This window comes from Staurois parvus, unplaced genomic scaffold, assembly GCF_062004578.1.
Source record: "Staurois parvus isolate SC_StPar_1 unplaced genomic scaffold, SC_StPar_1.0 ptg000151l, whole genome shotgun sequence".
NCBI lineage: Eukaryota > Metazoa > Chordata > Amphibia > Anura > Ranidae > Staurois > Staurois parvus.
In genome coordinates, this window is record NW_028317947.1 from 16,267,567 (window position 1) to 16,289,659 (window position 22,093).

The window sequence follows — 22,093 nt, forward strand, 5'->3', positions numbered from 1 at the left end:
TTGCTCCCCCTCATTGTATCGATCACCCAACCTGCCCATAATCAAGTCACCCAGCTGCCTGGGCTCCCCTGCTGGCCTGGGCCCCGTACAGGAGGACTGGTGGTACCCCCTTATCCATGGCCCTGCTTACAGGTACATAAAGTGGATGCATGGATTACACATATATATTTATATATCTGATTGGATTCCATAGTTATTGTAAAAGAAAGTCCCAGGAAGGAAAGCTAACACCATCCTCTCTCTGTCTTGGGCTATTGGCAGAGAAGCGGCAGGTAGTGTTACTGAGTGAGCGCAAGAGCTAGCACTTCACTCCTTCTCACTCCTTGGGCTATCAGCAGGGAGGCAGTGGGTCTTGTGACTAAGGTAAGCCATGAATAAGTCGATTTTTTTTTTTTTTTTTTTTTTCTTCCACCACAGGTGGAAGGTAAGAAAATCACTTAATTCCCCTATCAGCACAACAGTTGCATTCTGCCGGAGGTGCGGGCGCAGGCGGAATACAATGATTACTGCTAGCAGCTATAACCACTGGCAGTAACCTCATGTAGAAAAATCCAACAGGCTGGTTGTACCCAAGTCAATCGATGGATCGACTTGGGTACATTCAGCCTGCCCATACATACATACATACATACATGGATTGAAATTTGCCCGGTTCCAGTTGAAGCAGCCAAATTTAAATCCATGTATGGCTAGCCAGTAAGAGCTAGCAATGCCCCTCCTTTCCCTTCTAGGTCTATCAGCAGAGACCTGGGTACAATCAGCCTACCCATACATACATACATGGATTGAAATTTGCCCTGTTCCTGTTGAACCGGCCGAATTTCAATCCATGTATGGCCGGCAAGAGCTAGCAATGCCCCTCCTTTCCCTTCCTGGTCTATCAGCAGAGACCTGGGTACAATCAGCCTACCCATACATACATAGATTGAAATTTGGATGGTTCCTGTTGAACCGGCCGACTGTCAATCCATGTATGGCCGGTAAGAGCTAGGAATGCCCTTTATTTCCCTTCCTGGTCTATCAGCAGAGACACGATGGGGGAGCTTTACTAAAGCTGGAGAGTGCAAAATCTGGTGCAGGTCTGCATAAGAACCAATCAGCTTCCAGGGTTTATTGTCAAAGCTTAATTGAACAAGCTGTTAGGCGTTGATTGGCTCCCATGGATAGCTCTGCATAGGAACCAATCAGCTTCCAGGGTTTATTGTCAAAGCTTAATTGAACAAGCTGTTAGGCATTGATTGGCTTTCATGGATAGCTGTGCATAGGAACCAATCAGCTTTCAGGGTTTATTGTCAAAGCTTAATTGAATAAGCTGATGTTAGGCGTTGATTGGCTCCCATGGATAGCTGTGCATTGGAACCAATCAGCTTCCAGGGTTTATTGTCAAAGCTTAATTGAACAAGCTGTTAGGCATTGATTGGCTCCCATGGATAGCTGTGCATAGGAACCAATCAGCTTCCAGGGTTTATTGTCAAAGCTTAATTGAACAAGCTGTTAGGCATTGATTGGCTCCCATGGATAGCTGTGCATAGGAACCAATCAGCTTCCAGGGTTTATTGTCAAAGCTTAATTGAATAAGCTGATATTAGGCGTTGATTGTCTACCATGGATAGCTGCAGCAGATTGTGAATGTTCCAGTTTTAGAAAATTCCCGATTACGATTCTTGTGACTGAGAACGAGCCGTATCACCAGGGCGGTGATACAGCTCGTTCTCAGTCACAAGACCCATTATCGGGAATTTTCTAAAACTGGAACACTCACAATCTGCTGCAGCTATCCATGGTAGACAAGCATGGTTGACCATGTTCTCCACCACTGTGACATAAAAATGTCACATGACCTGATGCCAAGAGTCAGAAGATGGAGGGCCCCTCTCACTTTCTGGACTATGTCTTCTAACTCTTGGCATCAGGTCATGTGACATTTTTATGTCACAATGCTGGTGGAGAACATGGTCAACCATGCTTGTCTGCACAGGCATTAGGGGTCTGTGTACCACTACCCTGTACGGTTCCAGGATGAAAACTTCCAAAAAGAGGCCTCAAGGTACCTAAAAGTATATACGATCAAACGAAAATACGTATTCCGGAAGTCCCTAGACACCAAGCCCATGAGAAACTAACAGAAAAAGAACTAGTTGTGGACTGAACCGGAATAGGGAATTTGTAAAATACTCAAGAATAATAAATCAAAGCAGAAGGTGATCAGTGGCGAGCGAAAACTTCTTTATTACAGACAAAATAAAAAGTACAAAACAAACACATCAGGTCCCAAGTAGGTAAATCCCCGTCAGAAGAAAACTTATTAGTAGAAAGATACGGTTTCAGGATGTTGGGAAGCGGATGTCCTGCTATCTTGGTTCTGAACTCAAATCACTTTAATGAAAAGCCCATCTGCAGCTGATTCGGCTCTTGATGGACTTTCCTGGTTGGATGGTTTTCAGGCTCTGCACGTGCATAGGTGCAGCACTGAGAAGACTTGGTCTAGATTTGTCTCGGTTCTAGATTTTATTTTTCAAATGCTGCTAGTTTTCTGTGGGCATCAGACCTGCTTGGACAGTTTTTATATAAATGATCATGTTTGTTACAGTAAAAAGTTACTTTTTATTGCTGTCATTGTTTTCAGTATTTTAGCTGGATCCAGGCGGTAATCCCTACCATGGTGACCCTCTCTCTGTCTTCCCCCTCACAGGGTGATGGCTGTACCTGCAACCATTATCTATTTCACTTGCTACGATCAGCTGAGGGACTTTCTGTATTATGGTCTGGGGTACAGTGGCAGTCACATTCCTCTCATCGCTGGAGCTCTCTCTCGTTGTAAGTGTTGCTTCACTTATATTGATGTACTTTTTTGTCGACCTGATTGCAGTTTTATAATTTCTCATCGATTCCTTCCTGTTAGTGGGTGCGGTGACAGTCATCAGTCCACTGGAGCTGATCCGTACTAAAATGCAGTCCCGCCAGCTGTCGTACATCGAGTTGGGAGCCTGTCTGCGATCTGCTGTATCTCAGGGTGGTTGGCTGTCGCTGTGGAAGGGATGGGGCCCAACAGTGCTGCGGGATGTGCCATTCTCAGGTATGGTGAATGGTAGTAGAAATATTTTGTACTGAACGCCCACAGGACACCCCAAGGTGCCTAGTATTCATGGTGGAGTGATATACACGTGGTGTCAGCTGTGTGCTTGCTGCAGTTTAGACCATTCACATGCGCGCTTTAAAGCTAAACCCCGGGCAAACTGCAAAATACACATTTTGGTGGTGCCGGGGCAAGGGGTGGGCAGGAGGGGCTGCCCTGGGCACTTTTGTATCATGGGAGGTGTGGGGGGGCGCAGCAGCAAAGAGATAGGGAGGAGGGGATTTGTGTTGGGAGGGGGAATTAGGGGGACAGCAGGGTGTAAGAATTGTTTCAGGAGTGGGGATTTGTGTTGGGATGGGGGAAGAACATTTGCGCTAGAAAAAGTCATATGGGGGGAAGGGATTTGTGCAAGGAGAATTGTTTTTATTTTTTTGAGGGGGGTGCTAATAAAGATGATTGGGGATATTTATACTAGGAGGGGAAATGTAGGGGGGGGATTTGTGCTAGGAGGGGGGATTTGTGTTGGGATGGGGGAGAACATTTGTGCTAGAAGTCATATGATAGGGGGGGAAGGGGTTTGTGCTAGAAGAATTTTTATTTTGGGGGGGGATTTGTGCTAATAGAGATGATTGGGGATATTTATGCTAGGAGGGGAAATTTAGGGAGGATTCGTGCTAGGAGGGGGGATTTGTGTTGGGTTGGGAGATGAACATTGGTGCTAGAAGTCATATGATAGGGGGGGAAGGGATTTGTGCTAGGAGAATTTTTTTTTTGGGGGGGGGGGATTTGTGCTAATAAAGATGATTGGTGGTATTCATGCTAGGAGGGGCGATTTTGGGGGGGGGAAATCTGTGTTGGGAGGGGGGCTTTTTTTTTTTTGGAACGGGTGAAGAACATTTGTGCTAGAAGAAGTCCTATGATAAGGGGAAGGGATTTGTGCTAGAATTTTTTTTTCTTCTAGGGGGGGGGGGGGTTGTGCTAATAAAGATGATTGGGGGCATTTATGATAGGAGGGGACATTTAGGGGGGATTTGTGTTGAGATGGGGGAAGGACATTTGTGCTAGAAGAAGTCATATGATAGGGGGGAAGGGATTTGTGCTACATTTTTTTTTTGGGGGGGGGGGGGATTTGTGCTAATAAAGATGATTGGGGGTATTTATGCTAGGAGGGGAAATTTAGGGGGGATTTGTGGGGGGTTTTTTGCTAGAAGGGGAAATTTAGGGGGGGATTTGTGTTGGGATGGGGGAAGAACATTTGTGCTAGAAGAAGTCATATGTTAGGGGGAAAGGGATTTGTGCTAGGAGAATTTTTTTTTTGGGGGGGGGGAATTTGTGCTTATAAAGATGATTGGGGGTATTTATGCTGGAGGGGAAATTTAGGGGGGATTTGTGCTAGGAGGGGGAATTTTTTTTGGGGGGGGGGAGATTTGTGTTGGGAGGGGGGGCCTTGGAGTGGGGGGGGATTTGTGTTGGGATGGGGGAAGAACATTTGTGCTAGAAGAAGTCATATGATGGGGGGATGGGATTTGTGCTAGAATTTCTTTTTTGGGGGGGTATACCGCCTTCTTAATACTTCTACAATCAGTGTGTTTTATTTGAATCCTTAAAAATCCTTGTAGATGAGTATGGATGCCGCTCAGACCGAACCCCAGGAGTCCGAGAAGGATGGATATGGTACGATGGCTTCAGCTGTCATTCTGGCCATGTCCTCCGACGCGTTTCGTCCCGCCCATAGGGGGCTTGGTCACAGCGGCTGGTTCGGTTGGAGTGGCGTCCATCCTCATCTATACCGCTTGGCGTTACTTGGGACGATACGCCCATCTTTTCTTCCTTGCCGGCAGGGTGATCTTCGTTGTCTTGTCAGTCTTGAGCGGTGCCAGAAGCACATTCATGACTTCTAAATCCTTGTGTTGTTTCTACCTCTACAGCCCTGTACTGGTTTAATTATGAGCTGGTAAAGAAGAAGCTTAGTAAGTCGCGGCGAGCCTCAGAGATGCCATTTCTCATCAGCTTTACATCAGGAGCAGTTTCCGGAGCTGTAAGTCCCTGTCCCCCCCCCCCCCATACCTCTTCCATAGTTTTTTTTTTTCTGTATTTACAGTCCCCCATCATCCACTTTGTATCTCTGGCATTTGCTATTATGTGATCTACTCTTCTCCATTTATTTCTGCATGTTTTCATAAACGTTGCCCATGTCTCTCTGTTTCAGGTGGCGGCCGTTTTCACTCTGCCGTTTGATGTCGTGAAGACGCACAGACAGATCGAACTGGGGAACATGGAGATAGGTAAAGTGCAGGAAAGGGCGAAGAATACACAAATGCAGCATATGTAGAAATATCCTTGGCGTATATAGAACCCTTTCACACACTTCGATGCCACCGCATTATCACGAGCGCCAGCAATTAAAACCAAGGGATGGAGAAATGCAGAGGTGACCTTCAATGGAAACCTTAGATTATTTATTTATTTCAGGTACTTATATAGCGCTGTCAATTTACACAGCGCTTTACATATATATTGTACATTCACATCAGTCCCTAACCCTCAAGGGGCGTACAATCTAAGGTCCCTAACTCACATTCATACACATACTAGGGACAATTTAGACAGGAGCCAATTAACCTACCAGCATGTCTTTGGAGTGTGGGAGGAAACCGGAGTACCTGGAGGAAACCCACGCAGGCACAGGGAGAACATGCAAACTCCAGGCAGGTGGTGCCATGGTTGTGATTCGAACCAACGACCCTAGTACTGCCAGGTGGAAGTGCTAACCATTTAAATGCAAAAAATACTTTGGATTTTACGGTCTACATTTGATGTGCTCATTGTACCGATGTATTTGCTTTCAGGATCATCTAAACATAAGGGATCGTCCACATGGGGAGCCATGCGCCGAATTCGTGCCGAGTCTGGAACCCGCGGTCTCTTTGCAGGTGACGTTTCTTACCTCCTCTGGTGAGCCTGGTTTCTCACCCCACCATTTCTGCTCCTTTACACCTCTCATCTCCTCTCTCTGCAGGGTTCATGCCTCGAGTCATCAAGGTTGCCCCAGCCTGCGCCATCATGATTAGCTCTTATGAGTTTGGGAAGAAGTTCTTTCAACAGCGGAACCAGGAGAGGTTAAAGGCCCTGTAAGGTGCAGCTTTAAGAGAGCAAAACCAAGCTCTAACAGGGGCTGTTTATGGAGACCAGAATCAACATCTCAAAACTTACAAAGACGTGCATCAGACAGCCAGTAGCCTTCCAACTGTTAAAAGGGGATTTCTAGGAAAACCGTGAAACGTAGTCCCCTCCTCCGGTGTCGAAGTATAGTACTGCACTGATTCCCTTTACATGGAGCACCAGCTGCTGGTGAAATCTGGTATTGCATTCCAGCCGTAAAATGTATGTATGGGAATGGACATAGCCTCAGTGTTTGCTTGTATTCCATTCAAATTTAAAAGTGAAACTTGGACCACGAATGGATAAACCTCGATCTAATCAGGGATTGCCATTTCCTTTAAAATCCCCTTCACGTTATAAGGACTTGTCTTTACTGTGCAGAATGTGATAATCTGCAGCTGAACAATTGGAGGGAAGTTGGTTGCCTTACACTGGTCTACAATATTGTTTAAATACGCACATAAGATCTGGAGGATCTACGAAGTTCTGACACCTAATTCACTTCTCAAGCACTTAATGTAGCACTCACTTGAATCGTCTACCGCAAAAATGAGTATGTTTGACCACTAGAAGCCACTGTGTGTAAAAATAAAAAGACATCACTTTAGTATAGTAAGGTGCCTGAGGTCTAAGTGCACACGGGTTTGTTTATAAAAAAAAACAAATAAAAAAAAAAAGTAGTTACTTATGGCAGCCAATCAGGCTCTTTCATTTGAAAAATGAACCCTCATTGACTGCAGGCAGGAGCTCCACTTTTTTTTTTTTTTTTTTTACAGCAAGTTAAAAAAATTAGGCTCTTTCATTTGAAAGAGCCAATCAGGCTCTAAAATAAAAGAGCCAATCGGGCTCTTTCATTTGAAAAATGAACCCTCATTGACTGCAGCCAGGAGCTCCACTTTGTTTTTGTTTTTTTTTAACCCGCTGTAAAAAAAAAAAAAAAATTGCCCCCACTGTTTTGCTGCTGAAAATATTCATCTGGTCTATATCATAAGGATGAAACCTAATTCTTATATTACCGCCTCTTAAAGCAATGCCCCTCAAATCCCAAATGTTAGTTTTAGGTGGAGGGTGGTTAGCTCAGTTGAGGGGTATAATCATACTGGCATCCAGATCTCTTCTGTGAAGATGAAGTGCCTCTGGGGATTTTGCTTCTGGTCAGCTTTTCAGAATTTCTCCACGGTGGAGCTCCTAAATAATTGTAACAGACCCCGGCAGCCAAGGGAGGATATTGCCATTTGATCGTCACTCTGGATGGTTTCTTTATTAGAATATAAAAGGAAATGTCATTAGAAAAATATGGATGCTGCTATTGCCAAGCTGGCCATAGATTGTTCAAACATTGACCGGTTCAGCAAGGACTGCCTAAGATTCGAACCATCTATGGGCAGCCTGATTGTAGCAGTAATTGCTTGTAAAATCTGACATGCCAGTTGAACCCAAGTCATAATTTGTAATTGGGTACAACCAGCATGTCAGATTTTACATGCAATTATTGCTAGCCGCTATTCGAGCCAATAGCTGTAATCACTGTGTTCTCCGGGCAGGGATGGCTCCCCCCACTGGGAGAATACAATAGCTCCACGAGAGGATTCCCCCATCGACACTGACTGTCGATGGGGGAATCGAGCGATTCTAACAGCCGGGGGAATCGAGCGATTCTAACAGCCGGGGGAATCGAGCGATTCTAACAGCCGGGGGAATCGAGCGATTCTAACAGCCGGGGGAATCGAGCGATTCTAACAGCCGGGGGAATCGAGCGATTCTAACAGCCGGGGGAATCGAGCGATTCTAACAGCCGGGGGAATCGAGCGATTCTAACAGCCGGGGGAATCGAGCGATTCTAACAGCCGGGGGAATCGAGCGATTCTAACAGCCGGGGGAATCGAGCGATTCTAACAGCCGGGGGAATCGAGCGATTCTAACAGCCGGGGGAATCACGCAATTCCTGCAACCATGGTTTGCAAAGACAATCGCTTCATATATGGCCTGCTTTAAAGTAGAGTTCCATCTAAAGCAGGGGTCTCCAAACTATGGCCCTCCAGGTGTTGAGGAAATGCAAGTCCCATGAGGCCTTGCAAGAATGACAGCCACAGGCAAGACTCCCAGAGGCATGATGGGTCTTGTAGTACTTCTTCATCTAGAGGGCCATAGTTTTGAGACCCCAGATCTAAAGCCTAATTAGTCTTAAAAATGCCCCCCTCCCTTTCCTAACCTCTATATGAACTAAAAAAAAAATGTATATAACTATTTTCAGCCCACTCCAGTCTGGTCATGTGATCCAGCGCCCTGTTTTGGTCAGTGGTAGCTGCAGGGGAGAGGAGGGACTGCCAACAACAGCCTATGGGTGACATTTCTTGTGGCTTTCCCAGACGGGATTGGGTGTTCTCTCCATTTTCCTACAGCTGCCGTTTCACAGAGGATCATGTGACCAGACTCAAAATAGGCAAGTATTACATTTTTTTTTTTTTTAAGTAACACCCAGGTTAGTAAAGGTGTTAGGAAGGAGCAATTTTAAGACTGGTTAGGATTTCGTTGCAATTCTACTTCAACCCATTGTGAAAATGCTATGCGATGTGCTGTTCTATAGATCTAATGTCTTCAAGAACAGAAATACTCATCCAAAATGAAAGGATAAGTTCACCTTTTATCAAAATATAATAAATGCACATTTTTTTTGCAGGTAAAAAAAATGTGCATTTACTATTTTTTGTTTCAGATTTCTGGTGCCATGCAGGACTCCTGCAGATCTGTCAGTGTATCTGTGTACTCGTACAGGGCAAGCAGATACACACCGACAGGAAGAATCAATGAACGACCCCATCTAGCTGTCACAACGGGAGATCGGGGGGGTCAGTCCTTTCGTAACATGTTACAAAAGGTGAATTTATCGTTTAACCTCTTGGCGCTGGCCGAACGCAAATGTGTGGCCTCCCGGCGTCTGGGCCTAGAGGCTGAGCGGCCGCACATTTGCGTTCTATCAAAAAAAAATATGTGCTGAGAGTGCATGCCCTGCGCGCTCCCAGCTTACACGTTCAGTACTCATGGAAAGGTCCCAATCTCCTCTTTCGATTGAGATCTTTCCCAATCATGCGACCACCATGACAGCGAATTATGGCAGTCACATGACCCTGGAACCCCGAACGCAAATGTGTGGCCTCCCGGTGTCTGGGCCTAGACGCTGAGCGGCTGCACATTTGCATTCTATTAAAAAAAAACGTGCTGAGAGCGCACACCCTGCGCGCTCCCAGCACACACGTTCAGTACTCATGGAAAGGTCCCAATCTCCCCTTTTGATCGAGACCTTTCCTGATCATGTGACCACCATGCCAGCGAATCATTTCGGTCATATGACCCTAGAACCCCGCCCCCCGGCTTCTGGAATCAAAGGGCTGGGAGGCGCCGGCGCCAAGGGGTTAGGTACAGAGACGAGTAGCTGTGCGTTTTCTCTGGCATTCATTTGGTGAAAGCTTAATCTGGATGATGAAAGGCTTGCAAGCAGACAGCCAAGCAACTAGCATTTTCAGAACGAGGCTAGTAATGGTAGCCTTTTTATTAGGTGAACTCTAATTTTCAGGGAGAACTTATACCAGCCATAGACGGGTTGAAAATTGGCCGATTTTTGCCCAAAAAAAAAAAAAAAAATCAGCCAATTTTTCTCACTGTTAATGGGATAATTGGTCGGCCATTTTTCGGGTTTTTTGCACTTTTTTTTTTTTTTTGGAAAATTCGCAGCCGAGTTTCCTGACAATGATGGGCAAATCGGCCGATCGTTTTACCGATAAAAAGTCCATGCATTAGCCGTGCCATGCAAGGGACAGAAGTTATGGGGTTAACTTTATGGTTTAGTCAGCCGATTTTTTTTTTAAATGTTGGTGGTAACGTCGGCCGAATGGATTGATTTTTGTTTTTTGAAAAATAGGCCAATGTTCGACCTGTCTATGGCCTGCATTAGAAGTAAAATATTTTTGGGTGAAGTTGCCTTTAAGGCTGGCCATAAACTATACAATTTTCTGGCCAATTTCCTTTAGATTTACCTTCAGCCATGTAGTGCAAGAGCCTGCCTAATTGGATACAATTGAAAGTGTTTTTAGGTTTGACATCCTATTATATGGTTTTTGGTAACTCTAAACCAAAAATCTCAAGCAAATTGTATAATGTATGGCCAGCCTAAGCACACGTCGTGAACACAGGATTCATGGCTGAAATGAAATCCACTAAAATAACAGATTTTGGTCCTAAGGGAGTGTATGCCTGACAAGATGTCCCAGGTGCTTCTGCTGCCTTGTGACCGCATGGAGACAACACGTATCAACAGTAGCTGAACCTGTGGGAGATGAGATGCTCTTCTTATTCATCCGATTTATAACTGACATCAGTTGATCTCCAGCAACCAAATCGGTTTTAGGGTTTTATTTTGCTACGGTAGTCTTCCTCCACCGATTTGGTTGCTGTAGGGCAAAGCAGACAAAATGTATGCCAGACAATTCTTTACTTGGCAATGGGAATACCAAAATCTTGGTGAAAACCCTCAGCTAGGAGCTCTTTCAAGCTCCTTTTCCATTCCAAAGCAGGTTCTGCAGTCTAGAACTCTTCAGGAACTCAACCAGTTCAAAACCAAAGAGCCATCTCTTGACTCAAAATACTACTCTACTAATCCAGTGAAACATGACGCCATAACAGATCAAAAATTACATTTGGATTTTCCACAAGAGTTCTAGGTGGAATATGCCAATGGGACCTGAATTTTCTTCTGGAAGAACCAGGCCCACCAAAATATGAGGATTTACTTGGACAGTGCTTGAAAAATGCATGGAAAGGGTGTATTAGATAATGATTGACATAAAGGACTTGGCTCAAGGACCTACTTGTCTTGCTCTAGAACTATGACAAAAAGTCCATGTGGGAACATTTGATGTTGAAACGGATTGGGGAGCCTGGTCTGTGGATGAACAATGTGAAAGAGACACTGGACTTTGAACTTAGAAGGTGCTTTGAAAACACAGAGACTGAAACATTGGATTTCCAGTTGAATAGCTCAACTTTGAACCCTTCTAAGTATAAGCTATTTTTTCTCCCCAGTAGCCTCCCCACCAGAAGTCTAAGTTCACAACACCCAGGGACCTATGCTGGAGCAACATGCATGATCACTTGTCCTAAAAGTGCCTATTTTTCTGGAAGCAATCTTCTCGACCTGCTGACGCTGACTGAAGAGAGCAAATGAAGGTCATACATTGGAACATTGCTCCTATCCTAACCCCCATCTTTTCACATCTGTTATGAGTGGATGTTAGGAGGATACTTTTTTCTTTTTTTTCTCCTTTGTACTGTACTGGTGCAGTTAACCATACATGCAATTATTTTTGTTATATTGTGCATTAAGGATGGTATAGCCATGTGCAAAAGCAGATTTTGGATCATCGTTAGGGATATTGGAATCTGTTGGGCTTTGACACTTGTGTATGTGCAATTTCATCTCATTTCTAAACAGCATTCAGTTGGTTTAGATTTCAGTGGATCAATCAGCATTTCTGATTGGGTATTAAAGGAGAGAGCAATATGGAGGCTGCCATTGCCGACCTCCTTCTGAAAATGCTGCCTGCCTTCCTTCAGATCATTCTGAGTTTGGTTCTGGACAAGCATGCAGATTGGAAATAGCAAGTCCACGCTGCTACGCCGCACATTTGATCTAGCTCAGTAATTCAAAAGCATCAAAGGCAGTGGGTCAGCATTTTCAGAGGGAGAGGTCAGCAATAGCAACCATCCTCATTCACCTTATGCTACAAGAAGCCCAGTAGTTCATCTGTAATTCTGTGACAAGTCAGTGGTGTTGGTGATCTCGAAGGATACGGTGGGTAACACAAGGATTTATATACTTGTTTGCTCACCATTGAGTCTGCTTGTGTCACATTGGCTGTACAGTTGACAAAGAAAACTGCCACTGAGTCTGTCAACTGTACAGCCAATGTGACAAGCAGACTCAGTGGCAGTTTTCTTTGTCGACTGTACAGCCAATGTGACACAAGCAAAGAAAACTGCCACGGAGTCTGCTTGTGTCACATTGGCTGTACAGTCAACAAAGAAAACTGCCAGAGTCTGCTTGTCACATTGGCTGTACAGTTGACAGACTCGGTGGCAGTTTTCTTTCTCAACTCTACAGCCAATGTGACACAAGTAGACTCAGTGGCAGTTTTCTTTGCTTGTGTCACATTGGGTGTACAGTTGACAAAGAAACCTGCCACTGAGTCTGCTTGTGTCACATTGGCTGTACAGTTGGCAAAGAAAACTGTCAACTGTACAGCCAATGTGACACAAGCAGACTCAGTGGCAAAGAAAACTGCCATTGTTGGACTCTGTGGATATATGCAATTGGGTTCTAAAAGAGGTTACATTTTGTACAAATATGAAAATGACCCTTTCATTGCCAAAATTGCAGGCATAACTGGCAAAGGAAGGGTCTAAACTGCAGAGCAGTTATGTGAGTGAGCACTGCACTGTGTGGTTGCTCCTGTGTCCTGGCAAAAAAAAAAAAAGCGGGTTGAATCAGGAACCAACATTAAGATGTTAGTAATGGGTTTCACTGAAAACCTACTTCTTAAAAAGGCTAAATCCATCCAGCTCGGAGTTTTTATGGTGACCTGTTTCATTCACCTTTAGTATCCATGACTTAAGACAGGTGTGTCCAAACTATGGGCCTCCAGGTGTTGAGGAACTGTAAGTCCCATGAGGTCTTGCAAGACTCTGACATCCACAGGCAAGACACCCAGAGGCATGATGGGACTTGTAGTACTTCAACAGCTGGAGGGCCATAGTTTGGACACACATGACTTAAGAGGTAGAAAGTATGGCGGGGGGACCTGGACAATCATGTTTGGTTCTAAAGGGAACCTGTGGCCAGGCTATGGACATCTAGTTTGCTTAACAAGCTTGAAAATTCCTCCCAAGCAAGCTCTACCCGATTCCAGACTGTGTAGGCACTTAGTAATGCTTCAGACTGGGTTATCATAGCTAGAACCACTTTGTCTACTTGACTTGCTAATCCTGCACCCTCCCACTGCTATCTGTGAAGCTGCAGCCTTTTCAGAACTTATTTGCCTAAAAAAATGTAGCGTGTAACCATAGAAATTAATGAGTGCCGCACCGTCTGCTGGGATCAGGGTGTTGGTATCCTTTCATTGATCCCAGGGATCAGGGTGTTGTTATCCTTTCATTGATCCCAAAGTGCTGGCATGTGTGTAAGAGGTATGGGACGTCCAGCCTGGTGTTTACAAATGTAAGCGGTAGCCTCAGCCACACCCTCCCACGCATTTTGCTTCAACCACCTGAGCTTATGACAGCCTTGGTGGAGCGAAAGGTGTCAGAGGGTGTAGCCAGTGGAGCTGGCTGAGGCCACTTACATTTGTATACACTGGTCTGGGCTAGCCACATCCCACACCTCTTACATACAGGTAGAGCATAACCAGTTCCTAATCTGTTCTGGCTGCCTTTTATTTGACACAGAGTTCCGATTTGCCAGTAAATACTTAACTGTTGCAGAGAGATGCTTTGGTTTGGAGGAACCAGGGTAGAGTAAGGGTGCAGGCACAGATTTAGGTGGGGGAGGTAGTTGCCCAGCTCTGGCTATCCTGCAAGAATCCAAGATGCCAGCACCTGTAACAACTCTATGCAGGGTTCCATCATGATAAAAATTATGGCCATTACACCACTATTTTACAGCTTTTGTCCTAACATTTCCATTGGGGTAGTGATTGGTGTTTTCATTCCCTGGCCACAGGTCTGCTTTGAGCCAAATGCAAGCATAGGGATTGTTTAGAGTCAGTTGAGCCAATGGAGCTGGCATCTGGAGTTCCTCAGGCATTAAGCACCCATGTGTTGCATCTTACATCACCCCCTTTCTACACTTAAAAGTTGTTGGATGGACTTAACTTTTAACCAACTAGGGTACAGTACTGTCTGCTTCTGCCCATTTGAAGTAGCCATTTTGTTGGTTGTCAACAAGTCCTTGTGGGCCAAGAGGCTGAAATGGATTCCTGAAATGGTTGACTTTCTAAGCACAAGCAATGTTTAGAGTTAAAGGGAATTTTAAGAGATCTAGGCATACCGCCATTGCTACCCTCCATGAAGATGTTTGTTGTCTGGCTTTCCTCCTTTTACTAGCAAGTCACGGTCTTGAAACAAACACAACTGGTGAAGTCCAAACTACATGCTCGTTCCAAGGGAATGACCAGGTCCCAGCTAGCATCTTCAGAAAGAGATCCTCAAAGGCTTTTCTTCTAGTTATTTCATGTAAGGTTCACTTTGCAGGGTAACTCCACTTTGTTAAGCAATGACTTGGCATACATTGTTGCTGCACAAACTATCTTGTAATTACAAAAATAATTTTTTCCATTTTAAATGTAGACAGCTACAATTGTCGAAAGCTTGCCAATATGTTAGACTGATTACACAATTTCTGTACAGTCTAGTTTGGATTTACCAAAATCGTGACTTCAAAACTAATTAGTCCATTAAATATGCATCCATTTATTAATAGCTGTCGGTCGATCTAAAGTAAACTCAACAATCCGATTGTAATATATGATGGGCTTAAACCTGACCGAACAGTATATGTGTCAAAATAATCACATTTACTGCTAATATGATTGGCTAACTGCTTTTCTTGTTCATTTTTTAGTGCTGGAAAAGACACGCCGTCAGCACATAGGACGTAAGTAAAGTGCTGACGTTCTTTTATTGGACAGTAACCATTGTGACTATGCAATAATATCCTTGTATGTAATGGACACACAGAGGATTTTTAACAAAAATGGAGTTATACTTCAAACGAAACAAGTCAGAGCTACATGGCTCTATAGGAGAATTTTGACATGGGAGTCGGTAAGGAATCAGTCAGAGCTACATACCCCTCTATGAAGCTTCAATTGATTGACATTTCAGGCTCAGTGTTAGAAGTCAAACCCGGGGTGCAGTAAAATCATGTTTTGTATGTCACTGTTGTTAAAGCGGAGCTCCACCCAAAAAGGGGAAGTTCCGCTTTAAGGACTGCTCCCCCGCTCCCCATTAAGGATTGGCACCTTTGGGGGGGAAGCGGGTACCTGAATTTGACAGGTACCCGCTCCCACTTCCGGTCTGATCGCCTAGGCCAGGGGTAGGCAACCTCTAGCTGTTGTGGAACTACATTTCCCATGAGGCATTGCAAAGATTAAAAAACTGACAGTTACAGCTATGACTTGCAGAGGCATGATAGAACTTGTAGTCCTGCGGCTCTCAGGTTGCCTACCCTTGGCCTAGGTGATCGGAAGCAGAAGTTGTCCTCCCTCCCTGTAGTCTGTTGGGACACGTGACAGGTCCCAGAAGACTACAGGACCATTCGTGAAGCGCAGCAAGCTATCACAGCTGGCCTCTTGGAATACAGGATGGCCGGTGAAATGGGCTGCAGGGGACACACCGAGGGACAGGTAAGTGGCTGTTTGTTAAATGTCAGCAGCTACAGATTTTGTAGCTGCGGACTTATTTTTTGGCAGCGTGAGTGGAACTCCTCTTTAATTGCCCTCCTTTGTCAGAGCTGTAAATCCTCTAGTATTTGATTCTGTGTAAGTGCATCAGTCCATATCAGTCCACCATGCCTCTTGCCTAGACAAGCAAATGTAGCCGGATGACACTGCTGGAGGAATGTTGGACCGATGCAGAAGGACCGCTGCATTCACAATGGATTACTGCATTAGTATGGTTTTTGGCTGGGAACCAGCGGGTGTTAAATGGAAAATGTATGATTTTACTTAATGCCGATTGAATTTCAAGCACTGCAGCCGAGACTTCAGTTGGGTTTTGAACAGGTTCTGGTCCACTAGAATGAATATGCTGATTCAGAATTCAGCTTCCATGGGAGGTTTCTCCCTTTGTAATCCCTTTAACTACCCATTAAAAGTCTGTTTCACTTTTTTTATGTCTAACCTTGCAGCTAAAGTAGAAATTGCTCCTTTATGAAAAAGTAATGTTTGCTTCCACACTGAAATTTTTTTTTTTTGTGAAAAACATTTGCTTTGATCTGCATACTTCCTAATCGGGCTGCTAGTTGCGGTAAACCTTTCCTGCCAATCAGAATTCAGTTTATTGTAAGCAGCTCAGCGAATTGCTGATTTTCCTTGGCTGCTGTAACTTGCAATATTGATAAACCAATGAAGAGAAATACAGTGCAATAAAGGGAACCAATCTTAATTCTTTAGTAGAGTACTATTATAAATGGACCCGATTGGTCAGTTGAAGTTGCTGCTGCTTGCAGTAGGTTATTACATAAGACAAATAAGTAAAAGCCAGGAAAAAATTGTATGAAAAAAAATATTCACTTTAAAATGCTAATATTGGCAAGGCAATAGAGATGTACTAATTTTATAATGGAGCAAGATATATTTTAGCTTTATGAACACTTTTCAGATGGCGTACTGACCTGTAGACCACTGTTCTGTCTCACAGGGGTGACACACAAAATGTGTGGTGGTGTGTAGTAAAACAATTAAAATAAAACTGCACTCGCATGACACACATTGTCTTGTCCTTTCTTGATGACTTATGTCTGAACTATCGTTCTGTCTACTTACAATCATAGGTGCAAGTGGTTACTTACCTGAGAAACCAGAGAAGTTCTAGTGGTCCCAGGCTGCTGGCATTGGTGCAGGTCAAATTCAGTCCACCATTGCTCACTATTCAAGGAACTCCTTGAATTATCGAAGAACCCTGATCGAGAAAGGCTGCTCTAGGCAGAAACTTGATTACCAAGATGTTCTGACAGCTCAGGTGTTTCCTGGCTAGCATTAGCTCAGTTTTTTTAAAATTGCCCTTTCTGTAGACCACAAGTCCCAGGGCTTTTTTTTCCCAGCTCGAACATGGTGGAACTCCATTCTACTACCTCTGGCTCCAGCCCTCTCCTCTCAACAATGTCATTTGTAAACACAGAAGCCTTCTGTGTTTACAAGGACAGCTCTCCTCCACTCTCAAAGGACGCATTCTCGACGGGGAAAGATATTGCCCAGTGATTTCCCTGTGTGAGAATGAGAGAAGCGGACCCACCAACACTGCTCCGGTCTTAGAGCCAGGCCTGGATGGTGAGATGCTAGATACCTTTTTATTTTTTGGAGGGGGAGGGAGGATGATGAGGGCAATGGAGGGAGATATGTGCAGAGGTGAGGGATGGGGGAAAGTGGTGCAGAGGAGGGGTGGATGTGAGATGTGGACAGCCTGCAGGGTTAAGCTCTTGTTCACACTCTGTAAATAACACACCCCCCAACTCAAGATTTCAGGAGTACGCGGCCTGCAGAGTTCAGGAGTACGCGGCCTGCAGAGTTCAGGAGTACGCGGCCTGCAGAGTTCAGGAGTACGCGGCCTGCAGAGTTCAAGAGTACGCGGCCTGCAGAGTTCAAGAGTACGCGGCCTGCAGAGTTCAAGAGTACGCGGCCTGCAGAGTTCAAGAGTACGCGGCCTGCAGAGTTCAAGAGTACGCGGCCTGCAGAGTTCAAGAGTACGCGGCCTGCAGAGTTCAAGAGTACGCGGCCTGCAGAGTTCAAGAGTACGCGGCCTGCAGAGTTCAAGAGTACGCGGCCTGCAGAGTTCAAGAGTACGCGGCCTGCAGAGTTCAAGAGTACGCGGCCTGCAGAGTTCAAGAGTACGCGGCCTGCAGAGTTCAAGAGTACGCGGCCTGCAGAGTTCAAGAGTACGCGGCCTGCAGAGTGCACTCTACATGCGTACTCCTATAAATAACACACCCCCCAACTCAAGATTTCAGGAGTACGCGGCCTGCAAAGTTCAAGAGTACGCGGCCTGCAAAGTTCAAGAGTACGCGGCCTGCAAAGTTCAAGAGTACGCGGCCTGCAAAGTTCAAGAGTACGCGGCCTGCAAAGTTCAAGAGTACGCGGCCTGCAAAGTTCAAGAGTACGCGGCCTGCAAAGTTCAAGAGTACGCGGCCTGCAAAGTTCAAGAGTACGCGGCCTGCAAAGTTCAAGAGTACGCGGCCTGCAAAGTTCAAGAGTACGCGGCCTGCAAAGTTCAAGAGTACGCGGCCTGCAAAGTTCAAGAGTACGCGGCCTGCAAAGTTCAAGAGTACGCGGCCTGCAGAGTGCGCTCTGCAGGCCGCGTACTCCTGAACTCCGCACTCTGTATGCCGCGTACTCCTGTATGCACTCCTGACCATAGTCTTACAGATACAACCGGCCCTTTGAAATTTTGTTTTTAACAATAGATAGGGGTAAGATAGTCAGGATGGGTGGGGGTTATTTGGCTAGACTTCTTTTGATGTGTTTAGTGATTAAGTCAAATGCAGAAATGACTTGATCACTAAAAGATGAACTTAGTTCAGTTGCTTTAGGTACTCAGTGGCCTATTAAATGTGTTCCACATTTGGAAGTTGGTATATTAAATCTCAGCTCTGGGCGAAGATAAACCTTCCCTCACCCATTTTACATGAAAATGTAAAACCCCTTTTTTTACTCACTTAAAGCCATGGGTCCCTCACTCACGCCTCATCTGGGATCTGAGATCAGTCATCCAGCACTGTGGTCTATGCCCAAGCCAACTGGTCCCCTTGTTATAATGTCATCACGCCATCACAGTCTTCAGGACCCAAGAGCCCTCTCTTGATAGATGGTCAATAGGCAGCAATGTTGGCACCCTGAAAAGGACCATTTTACTCTGCAGGGAGGAAGAGAAAACTTAAAGACCCTGAGCTTCACATGACTATGGATTTCAAGTAACAAAAAGGAGATTTTATATTGTGATTATTTTTTTTTTCAAAACGAACATGGTGATAATTGATGTCCAGAGATATTCTTTAACTGACACACACACCAAACAATTGGGCAATTTCAAATTCCTTCAGTTCATCAGTTTAATGGACAGAATTGCACATATTCCTGACAGAGGCTTCCATAACAACCAGTTTTTTTTTTTAAACCAGTGCTCAGTTACACAACATACGATTTATTTAAGTCCAAACAAAGGAGCCAACTTCTACCCTTACAGGGTTCATGAGTTGAAGGTCTCCACTTGGTCCATGAAGGGAAGAGAATATTGGGTATGCCCATTTTAAAAGGCATTTCATTTTGTAAGGGGACAAGTAAAGGAGATGTAACTGATGTTACTTTGAATGCAGCAATAAAGTCTCAGACTTTTAATTTACCAATAGCAGTAGATATCCATTTATCTATTCAGGTCCAGATCACTTCTTGTGTTTTCTACAAGGTTACGGCGGATCAGGAACTGGTTATATTGGGGTGTGTTGGTTCTCTGTTGGGTGATGGATTATATACTGTGCTATTTTTTGCAAGTCCTTGTATTATCCTTATTAAACCACCATTGGAGTTATGCAATTAGCCGAAGAAAAGTAACTTGGCAAGACGGTATCATGAGATAAACAGGGCTTCTCCTATGGTGGTCAAGACATAATGCATTGATGGTGAACTATGTTTGGAAGACCTCAGCTGGGGCTTCCAGCAGGACTTGTCTCACTGCTATTACTGACAAGGCATTCATTGGATTTCAAGCTTGGCAGAGATTTACAGCTGGGGATGGATGCCAGGGAACCGCACAAACCCAGCATGGAAGGGGTTGGGTCCTTACCTGTGGAGTGGAAAAAAAAAGTGTAAAAAATACGACAAGCCAAAATATACGGTGTACATAGTTTATAGATATACAGTGAAGGAAATAAGTATTTGATCCCCTGCTGATTTTGAATGTTTGCCCACTCACAAACAAATGATCAGTCTAAAAATCAAATTGTAGGTGTATTGTAACACAGACAGAATAGCAACAAAAAATTCAAAAGAAATGCATGTCTAACAAATGATGCATTGATTTGCATGTTCATGAGGGAAATAAGTATTTGATCCCCTTCATAAAACATGACTTAGTACTTGGTGGCAAATCCCTTGTTGGCAATCACAGAGGTCAGACGTTTCCTGTAGTTGGCCACCAGGTTTGCACACATCTTGGGAGGGATTTTCGCCCATTCCTCTTGGCAGATCCTGTCCAAGTTATTAAGGTTTGGTGGCTGACGTTTGGCAACTCGAACTTTCAGCTCCCTCTACAGATTTTCAATTGGATTAAGGTCTGGAGATTGGCTAGGCCACTCCAGGACCTTAATGTGCTTCTTCTAGAGCCACTTCTTTGTTGCCTTGGCCGTGTCTTTTGGGTCATTGTCATGCTGGAACACTCATCCATGACCCATTTTCAATGCCCTGGCTGAGGGAAGAAGGTTCTCACCCAAGATTTGATGGTACATTGCCCTGTTCATTGTCCCTTTGATGCAGTGCAGTTTTCCTGTCCCCTTAACAGAAAAACACCCCCAAAGTAGAATGTTTTCACCACCATGTTTGACAGTTGGGATGGTGTTCTTGGGGTGATAGGTAGCATTCCTCCTCTTCACGGCGAGTTGAGGCCAAGAGCTCGATTTTGGTCTCATCTGACCACAACACTTTCAACCAGTCCTCCTCAGATGTTCAGTGGCAATCTTCAGACAGACCTAGACATGTGCTTTCTTGAGCAGAGGGACCTTGTGGGCACTGCAGGATTTCAATCCTTGTCGGCGTAGTGTGTTACCAATTGTTTTCTTGGTGACTGTGGCCCCGGCTACCTGGAGATCATTGACAAGATCCTCATGTGTAGTACTGGGATGATTCCTCACTGTTCTCATGATCATTGACACTCCACGAGGTGAGATCTTGCATGGTGCACCAGACCTAGGGAGACTGACACTTGTTTTGTGTTTCTTCCATTTGCAAATAATTGCACCAACTGTTGTCACCTTCTCACCAAGCTGCTTGGAGATAGTTTGGTAGCCCAGTCCAGTCTAGGTCTACAATCTTGTCCCTGACATCCTTGGACAGCTCTTTGGTCTTTGCCATGGTGGAGAGTTTGGAATCTGATTGTTTGATTGCTCCTGTGGACAGGTGTCTTTTATACAGGTATCAAAATGAGATTAGCAGAACTCCCTTTTAAGAGACTGCTTCTAATCTCAGCTTGTTACCTGTATGATAGACACCTGTAGCCAGAAATCCTGCTGAATGATAGGGGGTCAAATACTTATTTCCCTCATGAACATGCAAATCAGTGCAAAATTTGTTAGACATGCATTTCTTTTGAATTTTTTGTTGCTATTCTGTCTCTGTGTTACAATACACCGAACATTTGATTTTTAGACTGATCATTTCTTTGTGAGCGGGCAAATCAAAATCAGCAGGGGATCAAATACTTATTTCCTTCACTGTAGCTTACCCAAACTGCAGGTATATTTGTGAAGACTTGCTAAGAGTTTTACGAGCAATGTAAAGAGGCATGGTTTTAACAGTATAGGGAACTCTGATGAAAGGACTCCTTGGGGTTTCCTGTGACGTTACTTCGTACAATACCATGTTAGGTACACCAATAGAATTGTACTCATTGAGGCCAATAGGAGTTTCAGAAGTCACTGCAGCCTTAAAAACCATTTCTTGGCTTGCCAGGGGTAGAGAAGGGATTACAACCTTGTTTTTGCAACAGGGAAAAGGCTGAGGGCTTTGAAAGACTCATATTAATTTACATGAAAATGGGGCATTCTGCTTGGCCCCTGCAATAGGCAAGTAAGTTGCACATTGTCATCCTTGTGTTTGCACCCATTATTTACTGAAGAGCATACAGCTCGTATTGGCAAACTCGCTGCACCCTTGCTGTAGGGATACTATTTTGCATGATGTGCAGTTGTTGGGAGTAGGGGGCAATTTTTTTTTATTTATTGATAACGTAGTCTAAAATTTACCAGTTTAATGGTAGCATGTAGTCACTCCTCAATCATGCCATACACCACGCAGTTCCAGTGATTTAACTAGCACCATC

General features: G+C 44.6%; 2 protein-coding genes across 4 annotated transcripts in view; one reads left to right on the forward strand and one right to left on the reverse strand.

The window, feature by feature from the left end:
- SLC25A39 (solute carrier family 25 member 39) overlaps positions 1-16,775 on the forward strand; it is a 39,157-nt gene extending 22,382 nt beyond the window's left edge. For both annotated transcript variants that reach the window (XM_089674509.1, XM_089674510.1), the window contains 6 exons: positions 2,693-2,817; positions 2,903-3,076; positions 5,005-5,114; positions 5,286-5,361; positions 5,926-6,009; positions 6,096-16,775. In XM_089674509.1, coding sequence (XP_089530635.1) covers positions 2,693-2,817; positions 2,903-3,076; positions 5,005-5,114; positions 5,286-5,361; positions 5,926-6,009; positions 6,096-6,211 — 685 coding nt within the window. In that variant the 3' untranslated portion in view covers positions 6,212-16,775. The remainder of the gene's footprint in view (positions 1-2,692; positions 2,818-2,902; positions 3,077-5,004; positions 5,115-5,285; positions 5,362-5,925; positions 6,010-6,095) is intronic.
- A 2,319-nt stretch (positions 16,776-19,094) lies between these two features.
- RUNDC3A (RUN domain containing 3A) overlaps positions 19,095-22,093 on the reverse strand; it is a 28,199-nt gene continuing 25,200 nt past the window's right edge. For both annotated transcript variants that reach the window (XM_089674512.1, XM_089674511.1), the window contains one exon: positions 19,095-19,843. In XM_089674512.1, the coding sequence (XP_089530638.1) occupies positions 19,701-19,843 (143 nt within the window). In that variant the 3' untranslated portion in view covers positions 19,095-19,700. The remainder of the gene's footprint in view (positions 19,844-22,093) is intronic.